The 17,154-nt window shown below is 40.9% G+C and overlaps 1 protein-coding gene across 2 annotated transcripts in view; it reads left to right on the plus strand.

Annotated features, from left to right (window-relative positions):
- The first annotated feature begins 281 nt into the window (after positions 1–281).
- YWHAG (tyrosine 3-monooxygenase/tryptophan 5-monooxygenase activation protein gamma) overlaps positions 282–17,154 on the plus strand; it is a 76,027-nt gene continuing 59,154 nt past the window's right edge. The window contains exons 1-2 of one of the 2 annotated variants that reach the window (XR_012799836.1): positions 282–887; positions 3,460–3,699. Coding sequence is in view for 1 of the 2 variants with exons in the window: in XM_075589831.1 (XP_075445946.1) it covers positions 801–887 (87 nt within the window). In the remaining variant the exon portion in view is untranslated. Of the gene's footprint in view, positions 888–3,459; positions 3,700–17,154 lie in introns of those variants that run through there. The other variant, XM_075589831.1, reaches the window with a different exon arrangement.

Genomic DNA, 17,154 nt, shown 5'->3' on the forward strand with positions numbered 1-17,154 from the left:
GCACTTGTCTTCCTTTACACATTTGCAAGGCGATCACGTTCCTAAAGAAGTTTTATCCTTTAACACGCACCCAGACCTCACGCGTTTTATAATTTGCTGTATAATCTATAAGCATAAAAGTGCGCATAATTTAAACTACTAAAAAATAAAAGGCTACATCATCATAAGGAGGGAGACTTGTAGTCTGAGCTGGGAATTGTAGTCTTTTGACCAAGGCGTTTCCCTCTGCGAGCATCGATACCGCAAGCCTTTAAGAACTACGACCCCCGTCGTGCAACGCGCGCATCCCTGCCGATGCGTCTCGGAGCTGTGGAGCCTGCGACACCGCCCAGAGTCACCTTCGCCTCTCACAAGCCGAGGAGCCGGTGCCTTCCCTTTTACGGTAGCTGACGTCAACGAATGGGCGTGACGGTATATTTGCTTGCTGACGTTTTGGGGCGGGATCAGCGGAGGGAGGCGCGGCTCAAGAGGGGTTGTCCCGGAGGCACGCGCAAGCAGCAGGGAACAACCGGCCAGTCGAGCGACCGTTATTCGTAAAGACAGACGAGAAGGGATAGCTACAGTAAAAAAAAAAAATATATATCTATATAGCATATAGATAAGGAGAGCCGAACGGAAGGGAGAAGATAGCTTTCTGTCACCAACCCTAGATCATAGTTGGTACATTCGGCTGTCAGCTACCACCCTACAGCTGCTGTCTGGCACCAGCGGTTACTACCCAGCGCGAGCCGCCGTCTACCGCTGCCCCTCGCGCCGGAGGTTCCATAGATCGCGCGCAAGAACCAACCGCCTCAGTCATCATGGTGGACCGCGAGCAGCTGGTGCAGAAAGCCCGACTGGCTGAGCAAGCCGAGAGATACGACGACATGGCTGCTGCTATGAAAGCCGTAAGTCTGGGAGGGAGGTTAGGATGAAGGGTGTGTGGGGTCAGGGTAGTTTCATTTGGTCCTTCCAGTCTAACTCAGCTCCGATGTCGACTGACCTGTCAACCTCATAACCCTTTTTATATATCGCCACAATGCTCCTTCATGTCAGTCAGTGGTTATCAGCCGCCTGTCTGCCGGACACATAAGGACATGGTCAGTGTCTCTATATAGTCTGCTTCGCCCAGTCAATTCGGTCTTTCCACCTCACCTACATCACATACCCTAACGAAATGTCTCTTGTATTGCCTGTCAAGAGCTGTTTTTTTTGTTTGGTTCCCTGCCTGTTACATACAAACATCTCCCCCTTATTATACACAAAGAAGAAACCTGAGGTTTTGAAAGCTCCGTACACTATATTTAGGTTTATGGAAAACTGTAATGTTGGTGTGTTAAGGTATCGCAACCTACAGTACAATCTACTCTTCCTATAGTTATCATCCTCAACCTTTTGTGTCCTGAAGCAGCGCCTGCAAAGTCCTGGTTCCTCTGGTAGCAGGGTGTTAAAAAAAATAATAAAAAAAAAATATCTATCTATATATATTTATTTATTTTTTGTTAGCGGTGTGCTTTTTACATGCTGGATTTTCAGTCCCCTTATTTTTAATTGCCCATAAAATGCCTGTGTGATAGAGCGTAGCATACTGTAGGTGGGGGTCTCATCATTTGTTCAACTGTGAGGCAATGCCACTTCTCCAGGAGCCAGTGTGTATGGGCCACTTGCTGTAACCACCCATGGTGTGGTTCTCCCAGAGGAGCATTTTGATATGTGAGGCTTAACTGGGGTAGTATGTGGAGGGGATTGTACATTGTGTAGGGTCGTATAATATATGTACATTACGTAGACACCTGTCAGGTGACTCCACCTATCAATAATCTCATTCCTATAAAAATATACAGTATTTAATATCCTAGCACAGTACCGCTGTTCACTGGTGTGCATGTATGGGCATCTAGTTGGAGAAACACGTGTGTTGCTATATCCATAAATGTAATAGGATATATATCTCAATTTTTTTTACAAATTTTGTTTTTACAGTTGGGGCGGTGGCTCCTACCTGTGCAACTGCAGTTTGTTAATTTTGTCTGCTCCATTTTACCCAATATTAAATACAGAATCCCCCTGAAACTTCTGTTTAATCTATTGTCTAATTAGAAGTCGTCTTCAAACATACCAATGCCTGTCACCTTGTCCCTCTTCACAATTTTCAGTATTCTCACAGATTAGGGCTCCAGACATTGACATTAATCTAAACAGGAAAACCTTAACCCTGCTCTAACTGTATGCAGAGGTTCACTATTGGAAAAGGGAGACATTGCCAGCTACTCCCAGTTTTCTTGTAAGATGTAATATGCTGTTTATCTGAGATCTTGTTTTATTTTCATGGTTGAGCTTTCGCCCCTGTCGGGGTTCAAATGAAAATGAAAAAATCTGTTCCGTAATTAGGTTTAAAAAAAAAACCGCTTCCAATCTGATCTTTTTAGAAACAAAGCCATGGTGGGAGGCAGTATCAACCCTTCTAGAAGATTCTACATCTGTCATATTGCAGAGAAGAGGCTGGACTGGCTGGAGGGAGGGGAATCAGAAAAGAGGCAATTGTTTAAATGGGTGGGGGAAAAAAAATCTGTTCTCAGTTGCAGGTGATTTTTTTCTTTTTTTTTTTACATTTTTTTTTTTCTTTATCACACACATGGTTGTCGTGCTGATGAGAATTGAATGCTGATCCAGTAGTGCCGCAGTCTGTACATAAAGCACACACCTATTTGCACCATTTTGCTGGTGTGCTGATTTTCTATATCTATGTCCACAGTGAATGCCATGTTGTATAATATAAGAAGGAAAGACTTGGTCACTAGTAACATCTTCACAGCGAAACAGGATTTGCTTTTATATTGAAGTGGCATTTTATTCTATTCAGTGTTTTTTGTTGTACAATTTGAGATTGAAATAGTTTGCAAGTGCTTTGCATTGTGTAGCGGGAATCCTGCACTTGTAATTGGCTTTGTTTGAGCTACACGAAGCCTCAGAACAGAGCCTGAGGGATGTTAAAAGGATGCCACATAAACGAAAATGTTGTTTCAATAGTTTCTAGTGATTTCTTTCTGCAGCCATATTATAAATTCAGATACACACACTAAAAGAAAAACCTGCATGAAAGTGACAGCACACATACTAAACATGCAGGAAAAACATCCATTTGCTGTTGTAAGAGTATCTGTTTTGTGGCCAAAACAATTATCCCAATTACATATGTGTAGGATTATTTAGCAAGCTTGGTTTGCTCATGTACTGTTGCCAACGCTATTTGTGTTCTGGGGACTAGTTTCTTTTGGTACTTCGCTTTAGTTGGTCAAATCAGTTGCTCACAGAATACCTGTATCATTTTTGGGGTTCATTCATGATCACATTCAGTGCATCCATTCTTGATTTTTAGTCTGTGGTTCTTGATTCTGATGTAATGGTCTCAACCTTCTTAAAACATATCTGAATAGATGTTATTTAAGACTTTGTCCTTCTCTGACCTCGCCATTTCAGCTGGAAAGTTTGTTACCTCACTCCTTCCCATAGCAAGCCATGATGTCAGATGGAGACTAAATCTGCATTGCACCCAGGTGATTGGTACCAGACAGCATGCAATGGCAGTTATCCAAGATATTGCAAGGATAAAATATTGATGGCTTCCAGGCATTTTTTCTTTTCGGATTCAGAAATTGCTATTTAGCAATAGTGTTTATCTTGTATCCCCTAATGTCTAATTAAAAAAAAAAATATCTACTTGAAGAACAAGTTAATGGTTCTACTGTACTGCAGTTAATGCATTATTGTGTTTGTTTGTGTCTAGTGTCAAAATATTTAGAAGCCTTTCCACTATAAAGTCTGTAATGTCTACTTTCTAATTTGTATGCTCTACTGGTTTCCATTTCCTCCTGTTGCTTACCTTAAACTTGTATAATTATAAATGTTTATCATAAGATATAAGAAAAACCTCAAGAATCATGACAGAACATTTCTAACTATGAAACTGTAGAGCAGGATAAATATACAGCAGTCTGCAAGTGTTATATATGTATTGTTACGTGCATTCATTCATACATTTTTTTTACATTTTTAATTTTCTGAGATCTTAAAATAAGGGAGAACCCCCCCCATCACTTATTAACAGGGTGGGTCCCAAAGGAACCCGAACAAGTTCCTATATCTAGCACTCACTGTGGTAAGCAAATTGGTGAGTAATTATTCAATGGGATATAAATGTCCCCAGCAAATAATGAGGCTAATAATCAGCTTACATATATGTCCACATAGGCCTAGAAGTGAAAAAACAAACTTTTAGTAAACATAGAAAATCACTCATGAACATACAAAGTGTAGTTTACTAAAATCCTCATGGGAAGTGGGTGCCACCTATAAGTCAATTGGCATACATATCAATAAACCAAAATATAGTATAATGCATATCCCATGGAAGGAAATATAGGGTAAATAGTAAGTATGCCAACAATAACCTGAGGTAGGTAGAGCAGCAGTGAGAGGGAAGGATATCACACAGAAGATCTCACTATATCCAGAGAACTAAGAAATACTTAAGGGACCATGCTATGCAGGATACTATCATGCAATTAAAATATATCTCCACAAATGGAGTAATCCCATATAAGCACTTAAGGACAATGGTAAAATAAACAGTGCTTAATACAGGAATACACCTACATAGCGGAGTCCCAAAGTATCATATTAGAAATATGTAGGTATAAACCTCTCTCTCATAAAAGGTAAAGCTAACCACCCAATATAAACAGTACAAAAATCGATTATAATGTGGTGCCAGTAAACGGACACAAGCCAGTATAATCAAAGGAAGGTGTCTTGCACTGAAGGTCTAACAGAGCTATTACTATGTATCATATAAGCAACCACAATACAGGCCGTTTTGCAACTGTAGCTGCTGAACCTGCTGCCTCAAGATGGTGGCGCCACACTTCCAAACATCACTGTCGTGACGTCATCAAGCCTCGACGCGCGTTTCGCATGACACGGCACCCTTCGTCAGGAGAAGGGGAAGGAGTCAGTATGTCAGGTCAGCCCCTCATTAAATGCCAGCTCTGCTGAGCGGTGTCTACATTACTTTTGGAGACAATGACAGTTTTTTTTTTTGGCCAATAAACCAGACTTTGATGTCTGGACTAACGCAGCTATTGATTTTTTCCCACCTCTGATAACCCTTTGGGGTCTGAATTAATAAAAAAAGATATTAAAGGATATTTTTGTGATCTTGATAGAACATATATACTACTCAAGCGAAAATATGGTGGGAAATTGAGTCTTCAGAACTACGTTAACTCAAATGGTCCCTAGGGGCCTGAGGGTTAGACTCCCTCCTTCTCACCAGATTTCAGACGATACCTTTTTGAAGGAATTGGATAACATATTGTTACAATTTTCATTTAACCTTATGAAGCTACTCATTGATTAAGTCAAATAGACTGGTATCAGTCAATGCAGAGATTGATCTATTACTTTTAGATACTAAGACTTGGCAGAACCACCCTGACTTCGAGGGATTAGAAAGAAAATTACAATTAAACGTTGCTAGACTCCTTACAGAGGTAAAGGAGAGAACACAACAAATTTCAACGTGACAAAACCGACTTCAGGGGGGGCAAGATTTTTCGCCATACATTTAGACAATCGCGTAATAAACAATAGTCTAAACTTGATTCTTCTACAGAGTGGGAGGTTTCGGGAAGCGATAATGAACACGAAGCCTCTACATCTAGGTCTGGTCCTACCCACCATGAACAAAGTGCCCTTTTTTCACTACTCCCTACACCAAGGTCTTTTTTAGATAGGGGAGGTCCACAGACCGTAAGTATGAGGAAGACCAGAAGAGGGAAGGGTGGATTACTTAAGGGACAGGGAGATCTGGGGATACCAGGACACCTTTGAAGAAGGATCAGAAGAAGTAAATGCTGTCATAGGAAAAAGTCAGGTTATGAACCTTTCAAGAAAGATACTTAATCAAGATCACATAGGAGTATTATCCAAAGGGTTGTCTTTTTGTCCTACGGGTCATATGGATACTTTTGTGGTCATCAAGGATCTTAACCTTTTTTCCGGAAAGTTGCTGTTGCATAAGTTCCACAGAAGATGTGAACAGCGTATCCATACTACACTTTGTATGTTCATGAGTGATTTTCTATGTTTATTAAAAGTTTATTGTTTTTTCACGTTTAGTCCTATGTGGACGTATGTATGATATGTCAGCTGATGGTTAGCCTCATTTGCTGGGGACATTTATATCCCATTGAGTAATTACTCACCCATTTGCTTACCACAGTGAGTGCTAGATATAGGAACTTTTTCGGGTTCCTTTGGGACCCACCCTGTTAAGTGTTAGCTTTTCCTATAGCACCCTGTTACCACCTTGTTATTGATATTAGTACTAGGCTGAGCGGTAGAGTTCCCCCCCCCCCCCTTTTTTTTGTTATTGCTAGAACCTCCCATCAGTTAGTTGTGGGCAGAGTCTTTTGCAACACCCCTCGGATCTTGGTCCTCACCTACTGGTTCTTAATGAGACAATTCCTCGAAAGTTTTGATTTCCTTTTAAAAACTAAAATAGACTTTTAGGCAAGCCATTATAAATTATATTTTAATTATACTTAATAAATTCATTGGATCTAAACCATTGCATGATTTTAATCAACTATTGCCTTTATCTCTATCGCTCAATCTATATATCTCTACTGTTACTCATTGTCCTGTCAAGCAGCCATTTTGTATACACTGGTGAGCAATATTTGCAACACCTATATATTTTGTAAAGTACAACAGCAGCATTAGACCGATTTTAGTATCCTATACCAGTAGATTATCCCAGTTTTTCAAAGAGAAAAATATTTCTGTGGAGCCGCTTGCTTTTTTTAAAAACGTTTGCAGGATAGAGCACAACATTTCATGGTATGAACTAAGCAATTATGGCACAAAAGTATTGTCTGAAGATATTGAAACTTGTCTTTCAATGTCAACAAATGGTGGGTGTGGGTCTTTATTGCACTTCTTAATTCATGGTGTTTTCCCTGTAGCCATTCCTTTTGAAAGATTTTCCTCTTTGCCAGGATGTTGTCTAAATCAATATCCATTATGCATAATGTTGTGCTTCTCCAGACTTTACTTGTGGAATCTTCTTAATGCATTAGCAATGTGAGCAGTTAGTAAAGTTGACCCCTGTGATGAAATATTTAGCATATATAGTATGCACCGGATATTACAATCCTGGTTTCAGGGATTGGGCCACATGCAATAAGGGTTTACATTGGAGACTATTCTAGGGAACACCCCGTTATTTCATCACAAAAAGGGAAATAAATGGAATAGCCAAGCCAAATCCTGTATGTATGTGTTTTTTGAAGCCCTCCAAAGAACTTCATTACTAGTAAAGATTGTCGTGGCTTTCTGGTCACAATACGTGCTATCCCTGCTAGTTTATTTAAACAAATGTGATCATATGTAAAGCATAAATGTATTTTTTTTGTGTGTGTTTGTGCAGGTTTCTTTATCTGTGCTTGGGGGTGTTTGGTGCCTGCTAATAAAGTGTTTATTTAATCTTTGCCACTAGTCCAACCAGTCCCTGTTAAATAGCCAATAAAGGAGTGAATGAGAGAGGGGACTTGTTTATGGAATCTCCTATTTATCACACAGTGATATCATACTGTACACAGCAGCTAGGAGAAAGCAAATCCTCCCTGTCTTGGCATCCTATTTACAAACTTGAAAAAAAAAAAAAGTAGTCACTGCTATTAGTTCTGTTTGTGGGTCGGACTACCCCTTTAAAGGTAAAAAAAACATTGGAGATTCTGAGACAGATTAACACTGTACATCCTGTAATGCACTCTTGAAGATTCATGGCTGGATAGTGGGAGCTTCAGACTTTGCCCTAGACTTTCTCTAAAACTTGTGACTAATCCTAAAATCTGGAGTGACTGACACCTTAAGGATAGGCTTAAGAATTACTGTTTTATAAAACGCCAATTGCCTTTAAAGTGGAAATCCATGGCAGTGTTTTTCCCTTTATTGTTGTACAATGGATTGAAGCAGGGGGTCTCCTGAGCTGAACCCCATTCATTTCCGTTCCAGGGCCCACCTACTTCTGGAGATGCGTAACTCTGTAGGGGGTGCCAGTAGTCGCTCGGCTATCGGGGTTCAGGTAATGGCAGTTTCATAGCTCTCCAACTGCAATCCAGGGGGAGCATAAAGGGAAATAGAACAAAAAAGTTTCATAGCTCTCGCACCCTGCGGGCCAATAGGAAGCTGTGATGTCATAAAGTTCGGATTTCTATTGGCTCGTGTGACACGGAGCATTAAACTTTAAAACCCAGCTAGCTCAGCAAGAGCGGCTACTGGCACCCCCCTATGGAGGCAAGTATCTCTGGAATACAGGCGGTCCCTGGAGCTGAAATGAATGGGATTTTGCTCTGGAGACCACCTTCTTCAAACCTGTTAAAATAAAAATCTGGAATTAATTGCTCCTTAAACTCCTTTTACACTAGCTTTTTCTCGGAGGCAACCGCTTAGCGATACGGAATTAAAAAATAAATGTAAAAATGAATTTAAAATATGGGAGCTATGAATCAGAATCATGTCACAAGTTTGGTAATTCAGTTGTCACCGACAAATCTTCTGTCTTGTACTATACCAGTGATTTCCAAACTTTTTTTGTTTGGAGGAACCCTTGAAGTATTTCGAAAAAACTCGGGGAACCCCTATCCGGCTGACACTTATTAGGTTCGACAGGGGTCAGTCACAAAACGTCACACCTCACGAGCCACCTCTATTTCCCACCCTCTACCCATGTATTTGTCTCCCATCCGTCTCACTAATTCTCCCCCCCCATCCCGCATGTATTTATCCCCTGCGTCTCTCTAACTCCCTCTTTTCCTCACTTACTCCCTCCTGCCCCCCTCCCTTCTCTCACTCGCCCCTACCTTCCATCAATTACCCCACTCACTCAATCCACCGTATAAGATACATACCAAAAAACCCCACCACCAGGGGGGATGGGGGAGGGGGTGTCTCTGGTCCATAGGAGGAACCCCTGAGACTGCTTCAAGGAGCCCCAGGGTTCCACGGAACCCTGGTTGGGAATCATTGTGCTATACCATTAAATCACAAATCATTCTGTCTAGGTTATCAAAATGGAGTATACAATAGTTCCCACTGCATGGAGGATAGGGTGAGGAAGCGCATGTGAGCATGGCTTCAGCATTCAGGGGACTTTTCCATGACCCAAATATGTGCTCTTGTGATGTAATGGGTTTTATTCCTGGGATAGTACTATGTTGTCAAAGGTCTTGTGCACAAGATTTTCGCGTGATAGCACAACGATAGTCTTGGAAGAGTGTTTAATTTACACAGCTCCTGTAAACTCAGAACCCAAATCCACTATTTTGTCAGTGGTTCTAGGATTGTGACCTCCATGTATAGAACAAAAGACAAAAAGGCCTAGTGCTACATCTAGCTTGACTATACAAGATGTTAAATACTTATCTGAATAACTTCTCATAAGCAAGGGTCCCTTTTAGTTCAATTCTTTAGCCAAAGTATTTTAAGCCTACAACCACTTCACGATATGGCCCTGGTCCACCTGAAGGTATTGACACTACTGCACCTGCAGAGTGGAAACTGGCTAAAAGAATGGTCTGGCCCACTAGCTTAAAATAGTGTATTGCCTCAAAATATTTTTTAAGGTAGGGGAGAGGGGGGCACATTGGGACACTGAGATGTGGCACACAATTGAACAGTGTTATTGCTGTGGGAACATCTTTCGATAATTACCACCATGCAATTCAATACTGATTTGACATTTGAAGTGCGATAGTCACTTTATAAAGCCACAAGATTGTGGGGCAATGTGGGCTATAAATATGTTCTTTATAAGAAAGTTATTTTGGACAATACACCATGTTCCAATTTAAAACGTATTTTTGTTATTTGTATACTTTTTGCTTTTGTTTTGTTATTTCATGTATTTACTTCATCATTTAGTGTCCATTTTCAACAATTAAACAATATTTCTGACATGATTTGTTTTTTAATTTCTATTAATGAATATCTTATGTCCAAATGTACTCCATGCCTGTCCATATCTCTCCCAACATGGGACAGATATGAAAAATGTGCACCCTTTATTTACATTTGACTGTATTCCTGATTTTATTTAAAAAAAAAAAAAAAGCAGGAAACTGGATGTAGATTAAAAAGAACCAGCAAGGTTCAGGCTTTGCAACAGCCAGGGGCCTAGCTATAGAGCACGCTCTTGTATGGCCTGCCTGCTCAGAGCTGCTGACCAGAGGGAAGAATAGGGACATTTGTCCCGGGCACAGCTGTCTAGCCGACCGACAACAGAAGTCGGCAGGCCCGCTCCTCACATCCTCTGGAATCCCCCCCTCTCCCTCATTGGTTAAGACCACAACAGATCGGGAGGAGCATATGACGTCACCGGACGCAGAAATTTCCATTCAGCACAACGTGAAGAACATTCTCTGTTGCCCCAGCATCCCTCCTGCTCCTTTCAGGCCCTCAATAGTGCTGCGCCCTCCCCATGTATACCGCTGGTCGCCAGCTGCCTAATTCAAGTGTGGAACTGGAGGGCAGAGAACATCAGATTACCATGTATGTGGATGATGTATTGTTGCTGATCACAAAGTCAGTAATCTCTTTACCAAACATCATAAACACTTGATGAATTTGGAATAGCCTCAAACTTCAAAATGAACACAACAAAAACAGAAATGTTAAATGTGTAAGCTTGGAGGAACCTCAATCCTCACCATTTGAGATCAAACTTCCCATTTAACTGGACAAGTAGCTCTATCAAATACATAGAGATATATTGATATCCTTATCAGACCAAAAATCAAGGACTTTTTTTGGGCCTAATTATATCCGGCTAGAGAGAGCAGTAAATAAAGATTTAATAGCATGGAATTCTGATTATATCCTGGATAGGCAGTCTCAATTGTCAAGATCAATATTCTCCCCAGGATCTATATACATTTCAGATGGTACCCATTCCAGTGCCTAATCATGTCTTCAAAATAAAAGTAGTACATTTATATTGGCACTAAACCCCCCCCCCCCCCCCAGAATAAATGTAAGCATACTACATAGGCACAGGGAGGGTTGGGATTATCTAATCTATATAAATACTAAATGGCCACACTAGTTGACTTTTTATATTTGATTGGCAATATGGAACCGGAAACAAATTTATAGGTAAATGTAGCGGAAGCATACAGTCCAAACATGAGTATAGCAGGCATACCCTGGCTGGCAAGTCCCATAGACCAAGGAACTTAAATGAATGCCCCATTATAGGCCCAACCCTCACAGCCTTGGACGAAGTTACCTTCCCATCCGCATTAACACCCATATGTGGTCATCCAGGATTTATACGGGGCCTACAAAAACAAGCGTTCGATTAAATGGAAGGCTGTAGGTGTAGCTCCGGATTTAATGTTCGTAGACAACTTTACGCCCTTTCAATATTTTAGGGAGACGCCTAGCTGCTGTATATGCAAATGACTAATTTTGCTAACGCATCAAAAGAGCGGGCATGGGGGTAGGGAGGGAGAGGGAAGCTCTTGCTACATTCTGTGTGGTTGAGATGGGGCTAGAAGGAGCGACGTAAACAGAATAAACAGGTACTTGCAGAGGCAACAAATAACTCCTTTTGTGCAACACTCGGATCAATGTATTGAATTGACAACTTGAAACTTGTATTTTAATTTAGGTTTACACCAAGTTATTGAACAAGCAATGACACAGAACACAAAATTAACTAAAAATAAAATGAATCTCAAAATACACCCAATGGAAAATGGGATGGTACCCACTGTTCCAAGCTTTAATCGCACCTTAGGTGCAGTTAATGGCTCTGTATTGATGGATTCATGGGATAATCCCTAGAAGGCTGATCTCTATAAGTCCTTAAACTCTAGTTTCTCAGGTGTGTAGACACCTCGGATATAAAAGGAGTATTCATGACTCCAAGTGACTGTGTATCTGAACATTGTTGGCAAACAGGACTGGATTTTTAGACCATCTCAGTTGCACAAATCATATACCACTGGTTCTAAAAGGAGTTGTGTATTAATAACAATCAATGTGGTTGTCACGGTAGAACAAGCTTAAGACTTTTAATTACCGGGATCATTGATTGAGCAAGCAGAGTTAAAAAATAAATTGCATTTATTTACCTAACGAACGTAAACAACTATGTTACACAAAAATACAGTAAAAGGACACACTTACTTTGGAAACTGGGATAACAAAACAAATCTTTCCTAATTGCAAACACACAGCAAAATATTCCAGGCTACTACTTCTTCCTGTAGCCTCTTGCTGTTGAATTCTGGTCACTTATCCTCTGAGAAATTTAGACGATTTACTCAGAGCTGGAACTTCTCAAATGGGACTGAATCTCGGGTGAATCACACAAGATGGAACTGATGGACTCATGAAAAACTTAGATGGATCTGATGAATCTAATCTCTGACTGACTGCTACAACCTTTAAAAACTCAGTCTAGCTTTTCAGTCTGCAGCGAATCGCTGCGTGGGAACTAATACTCCTCCCACCTATGGCAAGGGTTGCCAGGCTCTCCGAAAGCTGGCACAAAACCTAAGTATCGCAACTGAGCATGTGCAACAAAAAAGTCATTCCCCCACCTGTCACCTGTCTTCAGAGTAGTGAGAACATGTGCCCGAACCCATTTTGTCCACTCTCACTATTCGAACCCCCCATGGCTCAAATGCCACTACGTCTGGCCTTGACCACATGGACTCTGTGATCTAATGATATTGGGTCTTTATTTTCACGGATGGGCTAAGAAATTATTTGGTCTTTCCTGCTAACAAGAGGTTAACACCTCCGAATCCTGCTAAGCATTTCAAAGCCCAGGCTTGCACACCCTATGTAACCTCTTGGACAAATGTCTCTTTGAAGCTTCCTATGCAAATGGGTTGTTTATCTAACTGACTTCCTATGTCTACTTCAAAAACCTACTTATAAATCTTGGGGCATGGTTAAAACCCATTCTCTTTTCCCTTATTCAAAAACATTACCATAATTCATACATTTCACACATGATTTCCCCCCTGAATCTTGACGAAACAACAAAGAGTGGGGAGTGATCACAGGACCATACTAATTGAATGAAGTGTTTATATTCATAAGTGAGGTAATCAAAAGGTGGGTGCAAACTGTGAACTGAAAGTGAATCAGAAAAGGGGAAGGGGAAACACAAAATGGATGTGCCCCCAAAAGAATTCACTTAAATGCACACTGCCCAAGTGTAAAAATTAACTTTTAATAAATACTTAAAACATATATTACCAAAGTAACGTGTAATGTGAATTAAAAATGTATTAAATCATAGCTATCAAGCAACCGTGTCATTAGTTATTCTTACTATCCCAGTGCCAATTGATATGATGGGATGTTAAAGACAGGGACTGCTATGAGTAGGGTATTAACCCCTCTGGGCCAACAATGAGACCAAATATAGAGTTATATATAAATATATTCAGGTAGGTGGCCACAGGATTGAATATCCTATTACTGCTAAATATAGCTCCCCTGCACATTTATATAGAGATAATAACGCTGGCATGTGATGGTATAATAGCTGTATTATAGAACTTCCAAACACAGCAGTGCTGGCTTGAATACACAGCAGTGTGATGTGAAGACGCCTCACATAAGGTGCAAGGATAGCAGGCACACTGACCATGAATTGATTAATAAATAGTTAACTCATATGGTCTTCACAGTTACACCCAGGATACTGCAAACACTACATTAAAAACAGCTCCAAGTAGGAGACTGACAAGTACTTGTCCCTGAAGAAGCTCCTTTGCTGGAGGGAAACTCGCGTTGGACGCGCAATGTTGTCAGTCTCCTACTTGGAGCTGTTTTTAATGTAGTGTTTGCAGTATTCTGGGTGTAACTGTGAAGACCATATGAGTTAACTATTTATTAATCAATTCATGGTCAGTGTGCCTGCTATCCTTGCACCTTATGTGAGGCGTCTTCACATCACACTGCTGTGTATTCAAGCCAGCACTGCTGTGTTTGGAAGTTCTATAATACAGCTATTATACCATCACATGCCAGCGTTATTATTTAGACTAATCTCTATGTAAATGTGCAGGGGAGCTATATTTAGCAGTAATAGGATATTCAATCCTGTGGCCACCTACCTGAATATATTTATATATAACTCTATATTTGGTCTCATTGTTGCCCCAGAGGGGTTAATACCCTACTCATAGCAGTCCCTGTCTTTAACATCCCATCATATCAATTGGCACTGGGATAGTAAGAATAACTAATGACACGGTTGCTTGATAGCTATGATTTAATACATTTTTAATCCACATCACACGTTACTTTGGTAATATATGTTTTAAGTATTTATTAAAAGTTAATTTTTACACTTGGGTGGTGTGCATTTAAGTGAATTCTTTTGGGGGCACATCCATTTTGTGTTTCCCCTTCCCCCCTGAATCTTATTTTAATGAAACAAACTTCCGTCATACATTCACCGGACTGGAGTGTGGGGATATACATTAACCTCTTGTGTCCCATTTTTACCTTTTCCTGCTCTGTGCTGAAGCAGGGCGTCCTAGTTGTGAGTCGCAAGAACGGTTTCAGGATGGGGGTCTGCCTGGAGCACTTGGCTTCCATGTATCCGAGAATCTGACTTGATTCCCAGATAAATTTCTCGGGTAACTCATAACTTGAGAACCCCGACACCTAGCCACAATCTGTAACAACTTTCTCCGACAAACCCACCCTGAAACTTACCTCCTCTCCCGGTCCCAGCACCTCTGGAAAAGGTAAAAACACAATAATGGCAGTTGTCTCATTTTGCACGCAGTCACAGTAATGCATACACAATGCCTGGGCCCCAGAGCTGGCACTCTAGTACCCCAAAACACAGGTCAGGGGGTAACCAAGTGGGCTTGACCTTTATTATAAGTCTGGTTAACACTTTCACCGCCACAGTGGTCTGCTCCTCAGTGATTAATTTCTGAAGAAACAGGGCAGGTTTTATGCCATATAAAAGTTACTTCGATAGTGTAGCCACAGGTACTGTGATGTCCTGGAATTGCTGTCCCCCTGATGGTTGGGGTCACATCTTTAAAATGGACAGCAACACAACTGGACAGGTCTACACTTTGACATCAGAAACACCTAATTTATAAATTTGGTGTAAACCCTGTTGGTAACAGTTTGCCTAATAGCACTGTTTGTAATAAAAACAAAAGGGTGTATGCATTTGGGTTATTTAACAGCGATTAGTATAATATCTCAGCCTCTCTCTGGCTATACCCGGTGTGTGAATATTGAGTGGTACAGGGTATTTGATAAAGTAACCTGTCAGAGCTTTAGTTATTAATATCCTTTACCAGCAAAGTAGCTATGCAGGCTGGATACAGTGTAGTCAGATCTGCCTGACTGAATACACAAGCCCCTCAGGTTCAGGCACTTAACTTAAAATGTTACCAGTAAATATAGAACAGTGCATTCTGATGTATATCCCTAGTCTATTAATTGTTGCCAAATGTATCTCTTTAAGCGAATGGGTCTCCACGATAAGGACGCCCTGTGTTGTCAGCTGCGCCTCCCACGCACTGCTGACAGAATAGCGACGCGCACAGACGTACATTTCGCGTATGTGTACACTTTTTTTTTTTTTCAAAGTGGCCCGCCTCAACGACTGCCAAGTTTTATGTAGCCGATTGTCTCCATTGTGATGAATAGGCATCTAGATCTTCAGTCCCATTAGGTATTTGTTTATATCGGATATGTTAATTTTTTGGATTTTTATTCGCTCAGTGGCATGGTAGGTAATATGCAATGAATGTTTATTTAAATACAGGCATTGATCTTGTACAATGAGTAACTCCCTGCTAGGGAATTTATTGAATTCACACACACATGCAATGTAATATATGAACACAGACTAGTATTTGTGTATTTTCTGTTCAGAAGGAATACATCTGTACAACCCTGGGTTCAAGTTTGGGTAAATACCCTTCTATTGTTATTGGCCCTTGTAAGAGGATTAGGCTGAATGTGTACTTGGCACAGATTGACATGCCTCTATATGGCAAGGTTTAATATTGATGTTGGCAAAATGTATATGGATTGCCTGAAACAACTCTAGTCTGAATAGCTATATACTCATAACCAGAAGTGGTCCCTTAATTCATATTGGGACTAGAGGAATAGTCATGGCTTTCAGATAGAGGAAAGTAGCTGCTAGTCATACAGGGATCCATATCAGATGGTGAGGCTCAATGGGTTTAGGTTTGTGAGAATAGACTAGTTGGTACTTGTCACGATGGTAAAAAAGTTGGTGTCCAACACATTTATATTTCTGGGTACTCAATTGAACAGAACAAGTTGCAAAATAAATTGTGATTTATTTCCTTGATAGACAAACACACGACATCTGCAGAATACACTTAAAACAACACTTACTGGGATAAGGGAACAAAATAAATTGTCCTTTGCTTGCAAGCGCAAAAAATGCAGTCTTGATTTTAAGGTCCCGTGGCCAGATCGCAGGTTGCCGATCTAATATCTCAGCCACCTCAAAGAATTTCGTTAAAATTCGTTCCAGAGTCACCAGGGCTAACGAATTCCAAAGTTTGGGGCAAATCCTTGGTTACGTTGTTATTAACCCCTTCTCTCCGGGTCCGGTTGCCACTGTGCTGGAACAGAGTCTTGCGTCTTTACATCATGGATCAAAATTCAGGCATCACACTGGGGATACCTCGGGAGCCACAATTATAGACTGGCCAAGGCTATCTTTAACATGTGGATCCAATCCCCTCGTGGGAAAAAGGCTTTCTGGTGTGCAGAGCGCATGGGTCAGGTTGACACCCATGCCACTTGGCATACCTGGGATACACCCATACCATGGCGCCGCTGAGCCTGGTTTTTGACCCAGAAGTGTCAATAGCCTGGCATCTGTTATACCTCAGAATGCCGGACGTGTATACATTATGGGTCTGTTGGTTTTTTTCATCCCTGACGCTTCTCTAGACTGTGGAGTGCTAACTCAGCAACCCCTTTGAAGCACAGGCATGAAAATACCCCCAGCTCATTCACTCATATCACATCTGTATGCCCGTGGAATTCCTTCCCGGGCTCACAAAA

The sequence above is a fragment of the Ascaphus truei genome, chromosome 3 (genome assembly GCF_040206685.1).
Source record: "Ascaphus truei isolate aAscTru1 chromosome 3, aAscTru1.hap1, whole genome shotgun sequence".
NCBI classification, from domain to species: domain Eukaryota; kingdom Metazoa; phylum Chordata; class Amphibia; order Anura; family Ascaphidae; genus Ascaphus; species Ascaphus truei.